Source organism: Rhinoraja longicauda, chromosome 42 (assembly GCF_053455715.1).
Source record: "Rhinoraja longicauda isolate Sanriku21f chromosome 42, sRhiLon1.1, whole genome shotgun sequence".
NCBI lineage: Eukaryota > Metazoa > Chordata > Chondrichthyes > Rajiformes > Arhynchobatidae > Rhinoraja > Rhinoraja longicauda.
This window is the reverse complement of record NC_135994.1, coordinates 6,483,820-6,505,120: the sequence shown is the minus strand read 5'-3', so window position 1 is coordinate 6,505,120 and position 21,301 is coordinate 6,483,820. Positions and strand designations below refer to the sequence as shown.

Genomic DNA, 21,301 nt, shown 5'->3' with positions numbered 1-21,301 from the left:
CAGAGGATTATAAGTCCTTGGGAACCAGAGGACTGTGAATGCTCAGTTGTTGAATAGATTTAAGGCTGAAGTTAAATCGACTTTTTGGCACCAACGGAATCAGGGGCGATGGAAATCAGGCAGGAAAGTGGATATGGTTAAGCATCAGCAATGGGTTCATTGAGGTACAGAGTCAACTTGAGGGACTGACAACTTCTCCTCCACGCTCTTACGTCTTAACATTTGCGACAAAAGTGCCAGACAATGGCGATTTCCAAGGCAAAGGAACCAAGCCCTCCATCAGTATTGTAGAATGCTCAGCGTGGCGCTGGGGAGGCAAGGGGAATGGTTACCATTCAAGTGAAAATTACCAGGAAAAGCTACAAAATACCGAGGCCACAAGAGTAGGTTAGAGGCTGAGTATCTGCCAGCAAATTAACTCATCCCTTGGCACCCTGTCTTTCCAGGACTCACAGATGCAAGCAAAGAGTTTGATGGAATGATTTCCACTTGTCTCTGTGAGTGCAGTTCCAACAACACGATCCAGAACAAAGCAGCCCCCTTGTGGTGCCCTGTACTCCACCTTAAATGTCCACTCTCCTGCCTAGAGAACTGTGTCAACCAGCAACCAAATAAGTTCAGAAGATCATAAGTGATAGGAGCAGAATTAGGCCATTCGGCCCATCAAGTCTATTCCGCCATTCAATCACGGCTGATCTATCTCTCCCTCTCAACTCCATTCTCCTGCCTTCTCCCCATAACCCTAGACACTCTTACTAATCAAGAATCTATCTATCTCTGCCTTAAAAATATCCATTGAATGGATAAGAGCAACTCAGCAAAGCTTCCTTGACAACATGAGAGCATTGCAGGCAGGAGATTTAGTGAGGTGGTCTCGCCAAAGGTACAGGCAGCAGGTGATTGGGGACCAAGAAAGGGAGAGAGGGTAGACAGTGTAGATTGGGAGTTTGGGGTTCCACTCTGGCCAATCCTCCCAGTAACAAAATCAAATACTAGAGGGCAAAGCTTTAAGGTGAGAAGGGCAACGTTTAAAGGGGCGAGATTTTTACACAGAGGTTGGTGAGTGCCTGGAACATACTGCAGGGATGGTGGTGGAGGCAGATACAAAAGTGGCATTTGACAGACTTTTTGGATAGGCACATGGATATGCAAAGAATGGAGGGATATGGATTATGTGCAGGCAGATAAGAGTTGGTCTTGGCAGCGTGTTGTACTGTTCTATGATCTAATTAGGGGTGTGCAATGATTGCTGGTCTTGCCACGAACAACATCCAAAAAAATCAAATATGTGAAAGAAAACATACTTCCTGGAACATGATGACCAGAACTATAAAGTCCGAAGACATCAGTGATATCAAAGAATCACAAATCATAACAAAGTGAAAGAGCAGCTTTCTTCAGGCTTTTAGAAATCTGGATATCAACTAAACCTGCATGGGTTGCCTTAATGATCTTGCCAATCTGGGTGCAAGGTTAAAATCGCATCAAATTGCAAAGTGCATCCATCATGAGACCTCAGTTTACAGGCAAACATTAGGCCAATAAGTCTCTTGCTGTAGTTAGGTGAGAGATTTATTGGTTTAATGTTTGCTTCTGTTTGTATTGTGGAGGCTAAAAGTGCACTGGTTTGAATTTTATTTTCTCACCTGACCTTTCATTTCCTGTTTGGTGGGGTTAAAATCAAGACCTGAATGTCAGTAGGTTATAAGACCGTGGGCGAGCCTAGTTCCCTCCACAGCTGACTGCCATATATATACCCAACATAACCCAGGTCCATATCATGGACTTGGGTCATGGTCCCTATAATGATGCTCCAGGAACTGAAGTCCAACCTGCCTCTCGCTCAAGGCCTCAAGTGTCATATCTGGCTGCGATCAGATAATGTGCCAGACCACGGATCAAATCTTGTTGGTAAATTTGCTGGCCCTTGGAAAAGCTGGATTTAGATATATTAAATTCCCCTATGGATTATTTTACATAGCACTTATTTTAAAAGAAGTATTAATAGATACATCTTCTCACTGATAAGAAATCAGAGATGCTAACTGTTGCCACAAGGTGAATTTAAAAGGACACAGGAGTGCTATTGTAACTGATTGTGACATTTGATCTAACTGAGGACTACAAAACAAATTATGCAAACGTTTATGCACGACTCATCTACGTTAGTTATCGTACAATTAGTTATAATGGTTCCATTCACGAGGCAGCACACCACAGTGTGCTTTAGTGGGGAGAACGGATGCAGGAATCTGTGGTTCTCAGCTTTGCCCTTACCCTGTAAATGATCCTCATTGTACTATTTGTAAAAACTTTGCAACGACTCACTGAAAGAATCTTCTGCACATCAGCCCGTTCCAGCATTGTTTACTTTGGAGTCCAGTAATGGCTCACCTGAGCCCGATTCCGTCGAGTCGTTCGGCTGCAATCTCTTGATGGTGTTTTTTAAAGTCTGCCGCTTGTTACAGAACCAGACTCTGACCACCTCTCGGTCATAGTTCAGCTGCTCAGCTATCTCTGTCATTTCTTGACCGGTGGGGTGGGTGTTCTTCTCAAAATGGACGTTAAGGATTTCCAGGGCCTGTGGTGTGAAGGACGTGCGGCGCTTGCGTTTCTTGGAAGGTTCACTGCCAACAAACTCGGTGAGGTTTTGTATGCCCGCACGATGCCGCACTTCTGCTTCTGTCAGCCACCTTTCAAGCACCGGCTTGATCTTCTGCGCACTTTTAGGAGTGATGTCCAATTTCTCAAACCTGGCAGGACACAAAACAGCACTATGAAGTCGTACACCTCACTGATTGTCCATCACTAAAGAAACCTAGCACTCAATGTTCTTTTTCATTCCGATCACCTGGGGTGTGTTCAGGACGCTGTTCAGTGATAGGATGGGCAAAAATTAAATGATGAGGCCAAGGTATTTTATTTTCCACTTGTTACTTCAGCCTTGGACAGCTTACAACTCAGCGGTATGAATGTAGACACACGATGCTGGAGTAACTCAGCGGGTCAGGCAGCATCTCCAGAGAGAAGGAATGGGTGACGTTTCACAGAGTGCTGGAGTAACTCAGCGGGTCAGGCAGCATCTGTGGAGAACATGGATAGGTGATGTTTCACAGAGTGCTGGAGTAACTCAGCGGGTCAGGCAGTATCTGTGGAGAACATGGATAGGTGACGTTTCACAGAGTGCTGGAGTAACTCAGCGGGTCAGGCAGCATCTCTGGAGAACATGGATAGGTGACGTTTCACAGAGTGCTGGAGTAACTCAGCGGGTCAGGCAGCATCTGTGGAGAACATGGATAGGTGACGTTTCACAGAGTGCTGGAGTAACTCAGCGGGTCAGGCAGCATCTGTGGAGAACATGGATAGCTGACGTTTCACAGAGTGCTGGAGTAACTCAGCGGGTCAGGCAGCATCTCTGGAGAACATGGATAGGTGACGTTTCACAGAGTGCTGGAGTAACTCAGCGGGTCAGGCAGCATCTGTGGAGAACATGGATAGGTGACGTTTCACAAAGTGCTGGAGCAACTCAGCGGGTCAGGCAGCATCTGTGGAGAACATGGATAGGTGACGTTTCACAGAGTGCTGGAGTAACTCAGCGGGTCGCGCAGCATCTCGGGAGAGAAGGAATGGGTGACGTTTCGGGTCGAGACCCTTCAGCGGTATGAACATTGACTTCTCCAACTTCAAGTAACCCTTGCTCTCCCTCTCTCTCCATCCCTCCCCCATCCCAGTTCTCGGACAGTCTGACTGTCCTCCTGACGTAATTTTATCTTTGTATGCCTCACTGTCACCTTCCCCTAGCTAACAATGGATATTTTTGAGGTGGAGATTCTTGATTAGTACGGGTGTAAGGGGTTATGGGTTTGATAGGGAAAGAGACGTTTCAGCGCCCGGTGCGGGGACTGTGCGGGTCGGTCGGGGATGAGCTGTCTGTCCGTGGGCGTGGGGAAGAGAGTGGAAGTTTTGTTGCCTCCATCACAGTGAGGGGGTGTTTGGAGTCACTGTGATGGACGTTTGTGTTGGGGTCATGTGTCTTGTTTTCTATGACTGCTATGTAGTTTCGTTCGGTACTTCGGTACCGAACGACAAATAAAGCTCTGTTATACCTGTTATACCTGTTATATCGGCCACGATTGTATGGCGGATTAGACATGATGAACAGAATGGCCTAATTCTGCTCCTAGAACTTATAAACAATCCATGTTCTCCAGAGATGCTGCCTGACCCGCTGAGTTACTCCAGCACTCTGTGAAACATCACCTATCCATGTTCCCCAGAGATGCTGCCTGACCCGCTGAGTTACTCCAGCACTCTGTGAAACGTCACCCATCCATGTTCTCCACAGATGCTGCCTGACCCGCTGAGTTACTCCAGCACTCTGTGAAACGTCACCTATCCATGTTCTCCACAGATGCTGCCTGACCCGCTGAGTTACTCCAGCACTCTGTGAAACGTCACCTATCCATGTTCTCCACAGATGCTGCCTGACCCGCTGAGTTACTCCAGCACTCTGTGAAACGTCACCTATCCATGTTCTCCACAGATGCTGCCTGACCCGCTGAGTTACTCCAGCACTCTGTGAAACATCACCTATCCATGTTCTCCAGAGATGCTGCCTGACCCGCTGAGTTACTCCAGCACTCTGTGAAACGTCACCTATCCATGTTCCCCACAGATGCTGCCTGACCCGCTGAGTTACTCCAGCACTCTGTGAAACGTCACCTATCCATGTTCTCCACAGATGCTGCCTGACCCGCTGAGTTACTCCAGCACTCTGTGAAACGTCACCTATCTATGTTCTCCACAGATGCTGCCTGACCCGCTGAGTTACTCCAGCACTCTGTGAAACGTCACCTATCCATGTTCCCCACAGATGCTGCCTGACCCGCTGAGTTACTCCAGCACTCTGTGAAACGTCACCTATCCATGTTCTCCACAGATGCTGCCTGACCCGCTGAGTTACTCCAGCACTCTGTGAAACGTCACCTATCCATGTTCTCCACAGATGCTGCCTGACCCGCTGAGTTACTCCAGCACTCTGTGAAACGTCACCTATCCATGTTCCCCACAGATGCTGCCTGACCCGCTGAGTTACTCCAGCACTCTGTGAAACGTCACCTATCCATGTTCCCCACAGATGCTGCCTGACCCGCTGAGTTACTCCAGCACTCTGTGTCCTTCTTTACTTCTCCTGCTAGATATTACATTGTGCACCAACAGCTGAGTGGCTTTATTACCTGCAGATAGCTGACTGGCTGTAGGCAGGTCCCTCTGCTGCACTCAATGCCTGTCCAACCTGTGTCTGTGTCAGCCCGAGAGATAGTCGTCGGATCTTAAAATTCTTTGAAAATTCACGTATTTCTTCCAGGTTTATTCCGTCCACCTCAGTGGGTGCATTCTGAGGCTCTAAATAACAGCAAAGAAGAACTTGCATTTACATAGCGCCCCTCACGCAACTCACATTGCCCCAATCTGTTTTAAAGTCAATTAAACCATTCAAGTGTGGGAAGGATCTGCAGTTGTTGGTTTACACCGACGATAGACACAAAATGCTGGAGTAACTCAGTGGGACAGGCAGCATCTCTGGAGAGAAGGAATGGGTGATGTTTCGAGTCGAGATCCTTCTTTTCGACCCGAAGTGTCACCCATTCCTTCTCTCTAGAGATACTGCCTGACCCGCTGGGCTACTCTAGCTTAGCTTTTTGTGTCTATCTAAGCCATTTCAGAGTGATGTAAGAAATGTCTCAGTAAATTTGCAGACAACCAGATCCCACGATGAGCAATGTTAGAAGAACTACCCGAGGTGGAGGAAGGTACTCTTATAATATTTAACTAGTAGCTGGATAAGCACTTGAAGTGCCAAGGGACAGCGGGCTCCAGACCAAATGCTGGTAAACAGGGTTAGTGTAGATCACTCCTTGATGTATGGACTCGGTATGGGCCTGTTTCTGTGCTGTACGAGTCTCTGACCAGAGAATCGGTTTTCAGTGATATTGGTTGAGGCATTATTCCAGATAGGGTGCCTTTGTGAGAAAATTAGAAATGCTCCACAAATGAGATTCTTCTTTTGACATTGTTTGGAGCCAGCCAGACTCTTTGGTGAAAGTACTAATTTGGTTTAGTTTAGAGATGCAGCGCAGAAACAGGCCCTTCGGCCCACCGAGTCCACTCCAACCAGTGACCCCCACACACTAGCACTATCCTACACACACTAGGGACAATGTACATTTATACCAAGCCAATTAACCTACAAACCTGCACGTCTCTGGAGTGTGGGAGGAAACCGGAATTTCCCGGAGAAAACCCTCGCAGGTCACGGGGAGAACGTACAAACTCCGTAGAGAAAGCACCCTTGGTCAGGATCGAACCCAGGTCTCTGGTGCTGTGAGGCAGCAACTCTACCGCTGCGCCACCGTCAAACTGGGTAGGTGGGGGTAGTCCTTTTCTTTGGAGATGCTGCCTGACCCACTGAGTTGCTCAAGCACTTTGTGTCTATCTTCGGTATAAACAAGCATCAGCAGTTCCTTTCTACACTCTAGTTATTGGTGTGTAGGTAGTCAATATAAATAGTGATAACTCGTGAATCACCAGCTCATTCATGAAGTAACTGCGCACAATGAGTACCGGATAATTTTGACTGGCTTTGTCTAATACATACGGCTGACCAGTTGTCCAACACTCGCACTGGAAAGAGTGTTGGTTGAAGTAACGGGAGGTTCAGTCGGTGCAGAGGATGCGGCTGGGGTCACGTTGGGTGGTGCAACTGTAGCTATTGGCTGGAAAACTTGTACCTTAAGGAAAAGAAGGGAGATGATGTTTAAAAAATTCTTCCTGTGATGTCCATTTGGAACACTTTGGCCCAGCATGAGTGAAGCTCTGCTCAAATATTCCCAGATTATCCCGAAGAAAATTCACTCTAAACACCACCAGGTGCTCGAGTTCTTTTTTAGATTCTACAAGCAGGAATTGATTGATTGATATTTCATTGTCACATGTCGAAGGTATTTATTCACAAAATGCTGGAGTAACTCAGCAGGTCAGGCAGCATCTCGGGAGAGAAGGAATGGGTGACGTTTCGGGTCGAGACGCCACCCATTCCTTCTCTTCCGAGATGCTGCCTGACCTGCTGAGTTACTCCAGCATTTTGTGAATAAATACCTTCGATTTGTACCAGCATCTGCAGTTATCTTCTTATACTCATTGTCACATGTACTTGGTACAGCAAAATTCTTTGTTTTCCAGACAATACACTCGTGTGCAAAGAGCCAACAAAGTTACTAAAGTATTCAATATAGTCCCGATAGTCCCTCTTCCTTCTCATCCCCACCCCAGATGTGAGAAGAAAGTTTACATTTGAGCTTACTGTCGTCTGCCGTCTTCAACGGCCAAACACTGAGTCACAGCCAACCCCACCAGCACTAGCACCCTCTCCTCGATCTGACAGTCTGTGGGCACGGTACAGAGATCCTGCCATTGTGCGGTTGGAGGGAGATAAAATGTGTTGATGGGATTCATAGAATCATAGAAAATAGGTGCAGGAGGAGGCCATTCGGCCATTCGAGCCAGCACCGCCGTTCAATATGATCATGGCTGATCATCCAGAATCAGTACCCCGTTCCTGCTTTCTCCCCATATCCCTTGATTCCGTTAGCCCGAAGAGCTACATCCAACTGATTCAATGATGGATATTACATAGAAACATAGAAAATAGGTGCAGGAGTAGGCCATTCGGCCCTTCGAGCCTGCACCGCCATTCAATATGATCATGGCTGATCATTCAGCTCAGTAGCTTGTACCTGCCTTCTCTCCATACCCCCTGATCCCTTTAGCAAATAGGGCCACATCTAACTCCCTCTTAAATATAGCCAATGAACTGGCCTCAACTACCTTCTGTGGCAGAGAATTCCACAGACTCACCACTCTGTGTGAAGAAATGTTTTCTCATCTCGGTCCTAAAAGACTTCCCCCTTATCCTTAAGCTGTGAGCCCTGGTTCTGGACTCCCCCAACATCGGGAACAATCTTCCCGCATCTAGCCTCTCCAACCCCTTAAGAATTTTATATGTTTCTATAAGATCCCCCCTCAGTCTTCTAAATTCCAGCGAGTACAAGCCCAGTCTATCTAGTCTTTCCTCATATGAAAGTCCCGCCATCCCAGGGATCAATCTGGTGAACCTTCTCTGTACTCCCTCTAAGGCAAGAACGTCTTTCCTCAGGTTAGGAGACCAAAACTGCACACAGTACTCCAGGTGCGGTCTCACCAAGGCCCTGTACAACTGCAGCAGAACCTCCCTGTTCCTAAACTCAAATCCTCTTGCTATGAATATTGCATTACATTTCTTCCACCACTGGGAACAGGTCCACAGGGTATTCAAAGTTTCATTTCATCCCAAGGCCGGTGTTTTTCCCAAGCCCCCTCAAGTACCACGGTGTCTCTGCCCGCATCCCCAGCTGTGTAACGTCTTCCAGCAGTGGTTGCTAGGAGTGAGCACCTCCACTTTGAGAGTGACATGTATAACTTTAATAAAGAAAGATTACATTCAGCTGATTCAGCTAACAGGGGGCGACACAGTGGCGCAGCGGTAAAGTTGCTGCCTCTGGAGACCAGTATTTGATCCTGACTACGGGTGCTGTCTGTACGAAGTTTGCACGTTCTCCCCGTGACCTGGGTGGGTTTTCTCCAGGATCTCCAGTTTCCTCCCACACACCAAAGGTGTACAGATTTGTAGGTTAATTGGCTTGTATAATGGTAAATTGTCCCTAGTGTGTGCAGGATAGTGTTAGTGTGGGGGGGTTGCTGGTCGGCGCGGACTCGGTGGGCCGAAGGGCCCGTTTCCACGCTGTCTCTCTAAACTAAATAAACTGATGCGCATGGCTTCTGAGATTAATCCCCATTGTTGTTGTGCACTGATATGAAAAACATCAGGGTGATGCTACTTAAATGCACAAGGTGCAACACGAGATGGATGCAAAAATTATTTGGGCGAATGTCAAAACAGATGCAGATGCACTGCACGAGGCATTTTAATGCACGGCTCCGAGCATGAAAAAGATTCTCTCTCAGACTGACTTTTAAATGCTCAGTTCCTGACAGCAGATGGCACTTTATGGCAGCCAATCCAGAGGAGGTCGATGGCACATAATTGTTTGGTCTTTCTGCATTAGGGTTAGGATTAGGCAACGTTTATGCAGCAAATATGACGTGGGCTGAACTTGGAGAATGTCTTACACCAGAGTAAAAGGCCACCGTCTCAATGAGGCAACCTGACAACCAAAAGATAGCCGCACAAATCGAGATCTGAATAAATCTTAAGCAAGGATTGCAAATCTACTGTTGGAGCACTGGATAGTGTGGCAGAACAGAGAGATCTGTGAACACGGTACCCTAAATGTGGCGAGTCAGGTGGACAGGGTGGCGAAGAAGGCGTTTAGCATGTTTGCCTTCATTGGACAGGGCACTTACTACAAAAGCTGAGACATCATAATGGAGCTGTACAAGACATTGGTGAGCAATTTTCATGTCATCTACAAACTGACTAATCAAACCTCTTACAAATACATCCAATCATTAATGCATATAATTGAAAATTGGGATTAATGTAGACTATATCAAACACACTCCCTCATCAGTTCACCTTCTTACCACTTCAACAAATTGGTCAGACAGGGTCTCCCCTTAATTAAACAATGCTGACTATCTTTGATTAACTCCTACCTTTCCACGTGTAGAATTTTGTCCAATAACTTCCCTACCACAGGCTTGCAATTACCTGGCTTAGTCCTGCTGCCCTTCTTTACTGTCCTCCAGTCATCTGGCGCCTGATCTGGCCAGTGGGAATATATCCAAGATGGCGCCCAACCTCGGCGACTCTTTGTGTGAGAGTCTGCAATCACGCATTACCATCGCTCCACTCTTTTAAATACCTACTCCTACAGCAACATTTCTTACTTTAACTATGATATCGGACTTTACTGGCTTTATCTTGCACTAAACGTTATTCACGTTATTCCCTTATCATGTATCACACTGTGGACGGCTCGATTGTAATCATGTATTGTCTTTCTGCTGGCTGGTTAACATGCAACAAAAGCTTTTCACTGTACCTCGGTACACGTGACAATGAACTCAACTCAATTGAATATATATCGACGTTCCAATAGAAAATCTGCTTGGTCATAAAGGGAAGCCTTTCCTTATGAATTTGCAATGTTTAAATTGAATTTACAATAGATGGTGTTTCTTGCAAACAGATTCTACTGAACTTAAAATAAATCTACGAAGGATTACCTGCTGCAACGTCTTTACAGGGGAGAGGAGGCCCCCTTGTCGGCTGAGAACTGGTACAAACTGGTTGCTGATCACGGTCGCAATCACTTGACCTTGTGCGTTCAGCAGCATCTGCGGTGTGACTGCTTGCACTTGTAGGCTTTGTGCTGGTACTGCTGTCACTGTATTGGTTGTTGATATTGTAGCTGGATTCATGACTAAGGGAAGAGTTCCTATGACCTGCATGTGGGAATGACAATGGCAGTAAAAGGATTCAAAAAAATAAAAGGACACAGCTGCAAATATCAAGGCCATAAAACCATAAGACACAGGAGCAGAATTAGGCCATTCAGCCCATTGAGTCTACTGGCCTCTCTTTTACTTTCTATATATCTGAAAAAAAACCTTTGCTATCCTCTTTTATATTATTGGCTAGCTTTCCTTGATATTTCATCTTTTTTCCCCTTATTGCTTTTTTAATTGCCTCCTGTTGGTTTTTAAAAGCTTCCCAATCCTCTAGGTTCCCACTAATCTTTGCCATGTTATATGCCTTCTCTTTTGCTTTTAAGCTGTCTTTGATTTCCTTTGTCAGCCACAGTGGCCTCATTCTCCCTTTAGTCTGTTTCTTCCTCTTTGGGATGAAAAGTACCCGCGTCATCCGAATAATTCCCAGAAACTCCTGCCATTGCTGCTCCACCGTCATTCCTGCTAGGGTCCCTTCCAATCAACTTTAGCCAGCTCGTCACTCATGCCTCTGTAGTTACCTTTACTCAACAGTAACACCGATACATCTGATTTTAGCTTCTCCCTCTCAAACTGTAGGGTGAATTCTATCATATTACTAGACCAAGTGGGCCCAAACCTCTCCTGCATTGGTGCAGCACCCTCTCCTCCCCCCTCCCCTCCCCCTCCCCGCCTCCCCCCTCCTCCCCTCACTCAAGCCCCCTCAACCCCCCTTATCCTCCCTCCTCCCCCCTCCTTCCCTAGAAGATTTAAACTTTAAAATGTGAATAACTTAAAAAATATAACACCGATTTCAATGAAACTTCTTCCTAGCACCACCGTTTGGGCTGTAGTTCAGGAACAAACAAACAAACAAGAGTTTTAGTATATAGATGATGATCACTGCCTCCTAGTGGTTCCTTTACCTTAAGCTCCCCAATCAAGTCTGGTTCATAACACAACATCAAATCCAGAATTACCATCAAATGGCAAGTTGGATTTTATGTGCATAGTAATGTCAAATACTTTATTAGGAAATATCACTGAGATAATTTTATCAGTCTACTTTTGGACAATGAACTGAAAAGAAGTCACTGATTCCCACTTCTGATTCGCATGAATTAATTTGTCCCAATCTCAGATTTGGAGTTCTGCTACTGCTTCGTTCGACCAAATTCCTTCTCATCTCACCGAATTTCACCCTTTCCCCAGTCATTAATCTGACTCTTGCATAATTTACACCTGCTTATGGTCGAAGCAGGGAATCAACATTGCACAATGCGAGGCCATTTTATCAGACAGTAAGCCGAGGGCATAAAGGATGTTTCTTGGGCCACATAGCAAGAACTGATGCTGTATGGGTGGTTTGGCGGCATCAACAAGCAAAGAATCTGACAACCCAAGATACATTATTAAATAAACTGTGAAGAACCATATGTGTGGGAGCCCAGTTTCAAACAATGTCAGAGTGTTGAGATGTAAATTGCAAGCTGCTTGTGTAGAGGTAGAATGGAAAGATCTGCAAATAATTTGAACGCTTTTCAGTAGATAGAGTCATACAGTGTGCAAACAGACCCTTCGGTCTAATTTGCCCACACCGACCAACATGCCCCATCTACACTAGTCCCATTTGCCCGAATTTGGTCCACATCCCTCCAAATGTGTCCTATCCATGTACCTGTCTAATTGTTTGTAAACGATGTGATAGTCCCTGCCTCAACTGCCTCCTCTGGCAGCTCGTTCCATACACCCACCACCCTTTGCGTGAAAAAGTTAACCCTCAGATTCCTATTAAATCTTTTCCCCTTCACCTTGAACCGACGTCCTCTGGTCCTCAATTCCCCCACTCCGGGCAAGAGACTCTGTGCGTCCACCTGATCTATTCCTCTCATGCTTTTATGATAAGGAATCATAAATAAAACAGTGATTCCTGTTTTTCAGGAATCATAGATAAAAACAGTTTTGAATTCCTCTCTTGTGAACGCTCGGAAACAGCTTGTATTCTAAATCATCTTCCGTCACCATATTTAATTTGCAGCAACAGCTACTGATTTACAAGCCAAGTCTATAATCCAAGCTGCTGATTATAGACCTTGAAGCAATGGATAATAGCTTTTTGTTTTTGTTGCTTCTGGTTTCCCAGCAGTCTCCTAATCCAGATGTATTCTGATATTATGCTGAGCGGCAGGTGCTGGTGAGGAAGTTGATTCGGCAGTGGACATATGGTGGGTGCTGAGAAACCAAACCTGCTCAGGTATTGCCACAACACATAAGGTGGAGGTTAGCTTGGACACAGCATCCGCACCATGTGTGACTGCATGATTTGCTCGTAGCCTGGGCTGGAATCAGGTCAGTGTCGATGCAACCGCACTTTCGAATAGTGACAGGCCTGGATGGAGTAGATGTGGAGAGGATGTTTCCACTAGTGGGGAGAGTCTAGGACCAGAGGCCATAGGCTCAGAATAAAAGGACAGGCCTTTAGAAAGGAGATGAGGAGGAATTTCTTTAGAGTGGAATTCATTGCCACAGAAGGCTGTGGAGGCCAAGCCAATAGATACTTTTCAGGTGGAAATTGATAGATTTTGGATTAGTACGGGTGTCAGGGGTTATGGGCAGAAGGCAGGAGAATGGGGTTGAGAGAGAATGGGGTTGAGAGGGAAAGATAGATCAGCCACGATTGAATGGCAGAGTAGACATGATGGGCTGAATGGCCTAATTCTGCTCCTATCACTTATGAACATACATCTGCAGTTTCTAGGACGAGTGGGATGTGATTTCTTCTAGCTTTCTTTCCCCTCTCCTCCCCCTACGATCAGTCTGAAGAAGGGTCCAGACCCGAAACGTCACCTATCCATGTTCTCCAGAGAAGCTGCTTGACCCGCTGAGTTACTCCATCATTTTGTGTCTTTTTTTTGTGAAATGACAATGTTATCTTAAGGTTTAGTCTCACAGCTGGCCACAGTTATAGCAATAGATGTGCCAATTACAGAAAATATAATCTCCTCCTAGGGAGTATTGTCAGGTTGTTCTGGTTTACCCTTCCCTGGTTAGTTGCTTCTGCTCTGGTTACACATCACCTTAAAGCAATCATAGTAATAAGTTTTATTCACAAAATGCTGGAGTAACTCAGCAGGTCAGGCAGCATCTCGGGAGAGAAGGAATGGGTGACGTTTCGGGTCGAGACCCTTCTTCAGACTGATGTCGGGGGTGGGACAAAGGAAGGATATAGGTGGAGAAATCACAGAGGGGGAGCAGCGAGAGAGCATGTTACTGAACTCTCGTCGAAGAGAGGAGGAGAACTTCTTCAAAGTGGACATACCTCGAAGAGAAATCGCAGTGGAGCAACCAGTAGTATAAGAAAATAACTGCAGATGCTGGTACAAATCGATTTATTCACAAAATGCTGGAGTAACTCAGCAGGTCAGGCAGCATCTCGGGAGAGAAGGAATGGGTGACGTTTCGGGTCGAGACCCTTCTTCAGACTGATGTCGGGGGTGGGACAAAGGAAGGATATAGGTGGAGAAATCACAGAGGGGGAGCAGCGAGAGAGGACTGATGTCCGGGGTGGTAATAAGTTTTGTTTGGTTTAGAGATACAATGTGGAAACAGGCCCTACAGCCCACCGAGTCCGCGCCGACCAGCGAACCCCGCGCACTAACACTATCCTACACACTGGGGACAATTTATAATTACATCAAGCCAATTAACCTACAAAACTGTATGTATTTGGAGTGTGGGAGGAAACCGGAGATCCCAGAGAAAACCCATGCGGCACGGTGGCGCAGCGGTAGAGTTGCTGCCTTACAGCGAATGCAGCGCCTGAGACTCAGGTTCGATCCTGACTACGGGCGCCGTCTGTACGGAGTTTATACGTTCTCCCCGTGACCTGCGTGGGTTTTCTCCGAGATCTTTGGTTTCCTCCCACACTCCAAAGACGTACAGGTATGTAGGTTAATTGACTGGGTAAAATGTTTTTTTTTTTAATTGTCCCTAGTGGGTGTAGGATAGTGTTAATGTGCGGGGATCGCTTGGCGGCGCGGACTCGGTAGGCCGAAGGGCCTGTTTCCGCGCTGTATCTCTAAATCTAAAATGCATGCAGAGAACGTACAAACTGTACAGAGTTTGTACGTTCTCTGCATGCATTTTAGATTTAGAGATACAGCGCGGAAACAGGCCCTTCGGCCTACCGAGTCCGAGGCAGCAAATCTACAGCAGCGCCATCATGCAGCCCCCTTATAAGCACCCAGCACAAAATTATTGCATCCCTTTGCCTGTTTTGATGACTACCAAATTTAGCTTCCACCTTCCTTTGTAACAAACAGATACTTAAAATCATGCAAATGAATGTAATAAGTTTCAGAGTTGTAGCGGACCTACCTGTCCTTGTGCATTAGTTATGATCGGACTCATAATTCCCTGAAAACCATGCATGGCATTGGCAATAACTGGTGTCGCAGTCAAAGAGCCGACAAGTTGAGCTTGACTGCTGAGCTATTAGGTGAGAAAGAGACAATTGTCCTTATACGAACCCAGTGATAGTTTAACGTCATTGGGGTAAAAGCAGATAAGGTATGCACACATTTCACAGTGATCGACTCCAAATTTCTTAATTAAACTTTTCCACTCCGAGTACCTCTGTTGTATATCTTAATATTTAGAACCACGTGAAGACAAAAGAGAGAAAATCCTTGATGCTTGCGTGATGCATCTTTCCCGCTTTGGCCGAAGATCGGCACAAAATGCTGGAGTAACTCAGCCGGATAGAAGGGATGGGTGACATTTCGGGTCGAGACCCTTCTTCAGGCTGGTTTCGTCCCGAAACATCACCCATTCCTTCTATCCAGAGATGCTGCCTGCCCCGCTGAGTTACTCCAGCATTTTGTGTCTTTTTTTTGTGAAATGACAATGTTATCTTAAGGTTTAGTCTCACAGCTGGCGCAGTTATAGCAATAGATGTGCCAATTACAGAAAATATAATCTCCTCCTAGGGAGTATTGTCAGGTTGTTCTGGTTTACCCTTCCCTGGTTAGTTGCTTCTGCTCTGGCTACACATCACCTTAAAGCACCTTGTAGCTCTGGCTACACATCACCTTAACGCCGGTGTTACGCCAGCATTTTGTGTCTGTCTTCGGTGTAAGTCGGCATCTGCAGTTCCTTCCTACACATTTCTCGCTTTGGCCACTGGTAAAGATGATTAATGTTTTATTTATCTAGGAATTTGGATTGAAGTTGCTCCTCCTCATAAACCCTTTGTCTCTTTCAATTCATAAACTATGATCATTCTGTTAGCATTCTCCAAAATCCACTCCAGCGTACGCTTTCAGTATTCCAAACATTGGAGTGTAAGAAAATAACTGCAGATGCTGGTACAAATCGAAGGTATTTATTCACAAAATGCTGGAGTAACTCAGCAGGTCAGGCAGCATCTCGGGAGAGAAGGAATGGGAGTTGTACTTTTAAGGAGCTACTCTTGACAAAAGGAAATACATTACCTGTCGGTGTACGAATGGTAACGTGGATGTGATCAATAGCTTCCACAAGTGCACATCACAAAGTCCACTTGTCTACAGGTGTCTTTACTTGCCCTCCTCCACACTGATCCTTCCACAAGTGTTGGTGTCTTTCCTTTCTCCCCTCTCCTCCCTTAACCCCAATCCTCGCTGCATGCTGGTATCTTCCTTTCCCCATCCCTGTTCTATTCCAGGTGCAGACCTCATGCTCCTGCCCCTCCACCACAGCCAAATGCCAGGTAGGCTCCAATGTACCCTTCCCCTCCACCCTCATCTCACCCCAGCCCATGCCCAATCCAGCCTGGGACTTCAAACCCCCTTAGCTTGGTCTTGGGAAAGGGTTATGAGGCAGCACCTTTTCAACTCCAACTGCAACTCTTAGCAGACAGTCAATTACTGCACCACTAAAATTTCTAGTTTTGCTATCCTAGTTAGAATAAGATACTGTTACAAATAACCCAGCTGCCTCAGAATGTTTTGAAGCAATTTCTTTGAGAAAGTTGCTTTAGTGGCATTGATGTCTGTTCCACTTATTCCACTTGGCATTCTGAACACCATCATTTTGTTTTATTTTCAAAAGAAGCCGAATTTATTTTCAGCACAGTGGAATTTAAATTCTCTGCAATGCACTGGAGTAACTCACTATTGTGGGATTTAAAGTCAGGCCTTGATGTGTGTTGATGGAAGTAATCTGGGCTTGCGTTTCCGTTTGCTTCACGGGTAGAGTAGATGTAGAAAGGGACGGTAGAGTGGGCTGAGGTTGAAGGATCTGTTGAAGCTGTGCCGTCTGGAGTGTGGTATTCAGCAAGGATGTAGCTACAAGGGAATTGGAAACAAAATCCATTGATTAGAATGAGGTACATTTTTTAAAACCCTAGGGTAGACACAAAAAGCTGGAGTAACTCAGTAGGTTAGACAGCATCTCTGGAGAGAAGGAATGGGTGGCGTTTCAGGTCGAGACCCTTCTTCAGTCTGAAGTCGAGACTTTTCTTCAGTCTGAAGAAGGGTCTCAACCCAAAATGCTGTCTCTCCAGAGATGCTGTCTGACCCGCTGAGTTATTCCAGCTTTTTGTGTCTATCTTTGGTTTTAACCAGCATCTGCAGTCACCTTCCTACACATTTTAAATACCCAGATTAGTTCTATTCCAGCAAATAGAAGCTTCTCATTCTTGGATTTACTACTATCTCATCTAATAATGTATCACTAATTGCTTACTTATTGATACATTTAAATAAAAATTAATCTTTGATCACTTGCACTAAATGTGATCGTATAGTAGCAGTTGCTCTATACACATTAAGTGCATAGCTGAGCACAAATTTCTATCTTATACATACCCATTATAGATAATTGATACAGCTTCAAATGATTCAGAATACCCATTCAGAATTACTCTGTGATCTAGATCTCCTTTCTCTAACAAATTACAAATCATTTAAAAAGGGCTATGGTTAAAAGATGAGTTCCCCATAAATATCATCAAATGCCTTGCAACAATGAACTGGAAATATTAAGCGATGAGATAGAGTCATAGACTCATATAACGTGGAAACAGGTCCTTCAGCCAAATTTGCCTTCATCGACCAACATGCTCCATCTACACTAGTCCCACCTGCCTGCTTTTGGTCTATATCCCGCCAAGCCTATCCTATCCATGTATCTGTCCAAATGTTTTGTTGCCTCAACTACTTCCTCTGGCAACTTGTCCCATATACCTACCTCCCTCTGTGTAAAAAAGTTGCTCCTCAAGTTCCTATTAAATATTTCCCCCCCCCTTACCTTAAACTTATGTCAGACATTAAGTTGCCTCCCACACATTGGCAGCACGATGCCACAACGGTAGAGTTGGTGCCTTACAGCGCCAGAGACCTGTGTTCGATCCTGACTATGCGTACTCTCTGTACGGAGTTTGCACATTCTCTCCGTCACCTGCATGGGTTTTCTCCAGGAGCTCCAGTTTCCTCCCACATTCCAGAGTTTGTAGGTTAATTGGCTTGGTAAAATTGTAAATTGTCCCCAGTGTGTGTAGGATAGTGTTAGTGTGAGGGTATCACTGGTCGGCGTGGACTCCTGGGCCGAAGGGCCTATTTCCACGCTGTTTCTCTAAACTAAACTCAACATTGGTTATTCTGTTAACCACACATTTTTCAGGTTTATTTAAACCCATGTCAGAAGGCTAAATGTCTTGTGCTGTCATTTCTATCAGTGGATGGATGATCCCCTTTTATGCCAATGAATACAGAGAGTGGAGCCATTAAAATTGAGAATTAATATAGAATTATTTCTCATGCTTGTGCTAATGCAGTTTTTGCACACAACATATACCACAGAAAATCATCACCTTTCACAGCTAAGTTCTGTGATGTATAAATTTGGGGCTGCACTTAGGAAACTGAAGAAAGTCAGTTATAGCAGCCCAGTCTAAAACAGTGCAATCATTTGTTTCACTGAAGCTGTGCAAGTTTTGGATGAAAGGGGATGATCATGCAGCATGCTAGATCAGGAAGGAGGACTTTGCACAAGGGAACCTCTTCTTTCCATTCAGATGCTTGGACTCAGCACTTACAAGCTTAGCAGGATCCAACACTTATTGGCAAACTTTACTAAACATTGATTTCACCTCTGGGTCGCAGATTGACAAATTAGAATTCATTAATAAATCAAGCAGATTTCCAATATCCCTTTATGCAGCACAATAATGATGAGGCTAGCCTGGAGAAATGTTCTGAAATTTAGGCCATGGGGCAGATTTATTCTCGTGTACTGCATTTTCCACAGTATTGAAATATCTCATCTGGGAACAACAGGCAGGGCCGTTTTTACAGCATTATGGGCCCCCGGGCAAAGCAGTGTACTGGGGCCTCTACCGTTACTCTCCCCCACCCCCCTTTCCCTACCAGCCCTCCCTGTCGTGCCGGCGAAAAGCACTTACCGAAAAGCACTTAGCGATGGACTTAGGGTGCTACATTGTTGCGAAAAGCACTTACAGATCGCTGTGAGAAGCACTTAGTGACCGAAAATGTTGCGAAAAAAGCACTTATTGAACCTACATTTTTAAAGTAGTATTTATTTATTGCAAGTCACTTAACATACACAGATCAGCATGGGGCCCCTTTGCTCGTGGGCCCCCGGGCAAGTGCCCATCAGGCCCATGCGTTAAGACGGCCCTGACAACAGAGCAACAATGTAATCAGATTATCATCAAATAAATCATACCAACATTTCTTCCTCCTCTCTTTCTATATATACGTCCTACACATTGGAATTGGACATCTGAGCAGGTAGCATTTTTAGATCTGATGAAGGGCCCCGACCCAAAACGTCACCTATTCCGTTTCTCCAGAGATGCTGCCTGTCCCGCTGAGCTACTCCAGCGTTTTGTGTCTATCTTCGGTGTCAACCAGCATCTGCAGTTCCTTCTTACAGAATTCTTAAGCGTTGTAGCTAGCTTTGCAAAGCAGCATCAAGGTGCACCGGCAAGGTAGATGACAGTGAGTTTAACGAGAGTGAGCTGAGTTTTGGTATTGGTTTATTATTGTTAGAATTATAAAAATTCCCAGGGAATCGAAACATGAAAAAAACTGACAAAGAAAATATGCAATAATGGGAATTAGTTTAAAAGGGTATCAAGAAACTGCAGGTGGAACATAGACTACCATTTTCTCCATGACCCCCCCCCCCCCCCCTATCGACTCCATCTAGACTTTATCCTGCCTTGGGAAGGTAGCTAACAGAATAAAGGACCACTCACACATCAGTCATCCCCTCTCCTGTCAGGTGGAAGATACGAAAGCTTGAAAGTGCATACCACCAGATTTTGGAACAGCCTCTTCCCTGCTGTTATCAGACAGCTGAACAAACCTTTCACAAGCTAAAGGGAAAGCCCCTGATCACTGAACTTACCCCGATGTGCAACTTGCACTTTTTTTATTATCTGTACTTTCTTTGTCGCTGTAACATCAAATTCTGCATGCTGCTGATGTTGGCTTTGCACTCCTGTTGTACACATTTATGGCACGATTTACTTGGACAGCACTCAAAACAAGTTTTTCACTGCATAACAGCCACTGAGTGGAGTGCTGCAGTGGCAGTGAGGAGGCAATGTGGAATCAGTGAAGAGCAAATGAGGGACAGTGAGGAGGCTTTGAGGCGGAACTGAGGTGAAAGTATACATCGCCCCACTGAACAGACAATCATATTAAATGTTATACTGAAAAATAAGAAATTGTGACTAATCTGATCCAAGTACGTTTTCAGGATATTGAAAACTAAATTCAGCTAATTTACGTATTGTACGTGCAATTATCTGGCTTTGATGTATGTAGCCTTGAGATACAAGCTCTGTGAAGCTGGGGTCGAGCTTGGAAACGGCAGATCAAGGTAACCGATTTATGTGTTGGAGACTAAGTCGCCGTCACCTGTTGCTTTTAGTCTACAATTTGTTTTGTATTGGGCAAATCAAATTAATGCACATTACACGGACAGATTTACCTTACCTACTGTACACAAACATGAAATTGTGTTCACAAATCTATTGCAGTCACTACGGAAATAAGTCAGCACCTATTTACAATGACTTGAGGTCTGATGAATTCATCAGAGGCACAATATCCATAAAAAAGACAACGTAAAATTAATGCTACCCTCTAAAGAAGAAGACATATATTCCGCCTGCCTAGGGGTTATGACAACATAATTAAATTCATAGACCAGTAATCCAGAGACATTTACTGATGATCCAGAAATATGATGTAGAATTCCTGCCATGGAAATTTAAATGCGGTTACCTCAAATATAAAATAATCTGGAAATAAAAAGTTAGCATCAATAACTGCGATCATGAAACTATGGGATTTGTTGTAAAAGACCCACCTGGCTCACCCATGCCTTTCAGAAAAGGAAATCTGTTGTCTTTACCTGATACGATCTACTTGTGACTCCATATCCACAGAAATGTGGGTAACTGTTCTGAACTGCCTTTGCAAACCTACTTAGTTACAGGGCAACTTGTGGTGGGATAGAAATACTGGTCCTGCCAATGACACCCACATTCTGTGAACGAGTTAAAAAGGATCATGGCACCAAAGCTGGAATGGAATGAAGATAATGAAGATATAACAATAAGAATTAGCAGCAAGAAGCAAATGCTATAGCAAATTCATCGAATCTTACACAATGATTTACTTTGCTCATTAAATGATGTGCCTTGTTTAGTACTACACAGCTGAGGAGCACAAATATTTAATAACACCAGAATCCTTCCATTTACACTTATTCTTTCCACAAGTGACAAACGTTCTAA

General features: G+C 45.0%; 2 protein-coding genes across 2 annotated transcripts in view; both read right to left on the bottom strand.

The window, feature by feature from the left end:
* The window catches only part of tfcp2 (transcription factor CP2), a 94,386-nt gene extending 92,037 nt beyond the window's left edge, over positions 1-2,349 (bottom strand). The window contains exon 1 of the mRNA XM_078431538.1: positions 2,329-2,349. Coding sequence (XP_078287664.1) covers positions 2,329-2,348 — 20 coding nt within the window. The 5' untranslated portion in view covers position 2,349. The remainder of the gene's footprint in view (positions 1-2,328) is intronic.
* The window catches only part of pou6f1 (POU class 6 homeobox 1), a 41,630-nt gene continuing 21,904 nt past the window's right edge, over positions 1,576-21,301 (bottom strand). Inside the window, exons 5-10 of the mRNA XM_078431536.1 lie at positions 16,642-16,814; positions 14,866-14,979; positions 10,288-10,506; positions 6,659-6,791; positions 5,238-5,406; positions 1,576-2,753 (exon numbers count right to left, since the gene is read on the bottom strand). Of these exons, the coding sequence (XP_078287662.1) occupies positions 2,348-2,753; positions 5,238-5,406; positions 6,659-6,791; positions 10,288-10,506; positions 14,866-14,979; positions 16,642-16,814 (1,214 nt within the window). The 3' untranslated portion in view covers positions 1,576-2,347. The remainder of the gene's footprint in view (positions 2,754-5,237; positions 5,407-6,658; positions 6,792-10,287; positions 10,507-14,865; positions 14,980-16,641; positions 16,815-21,301) is intronic.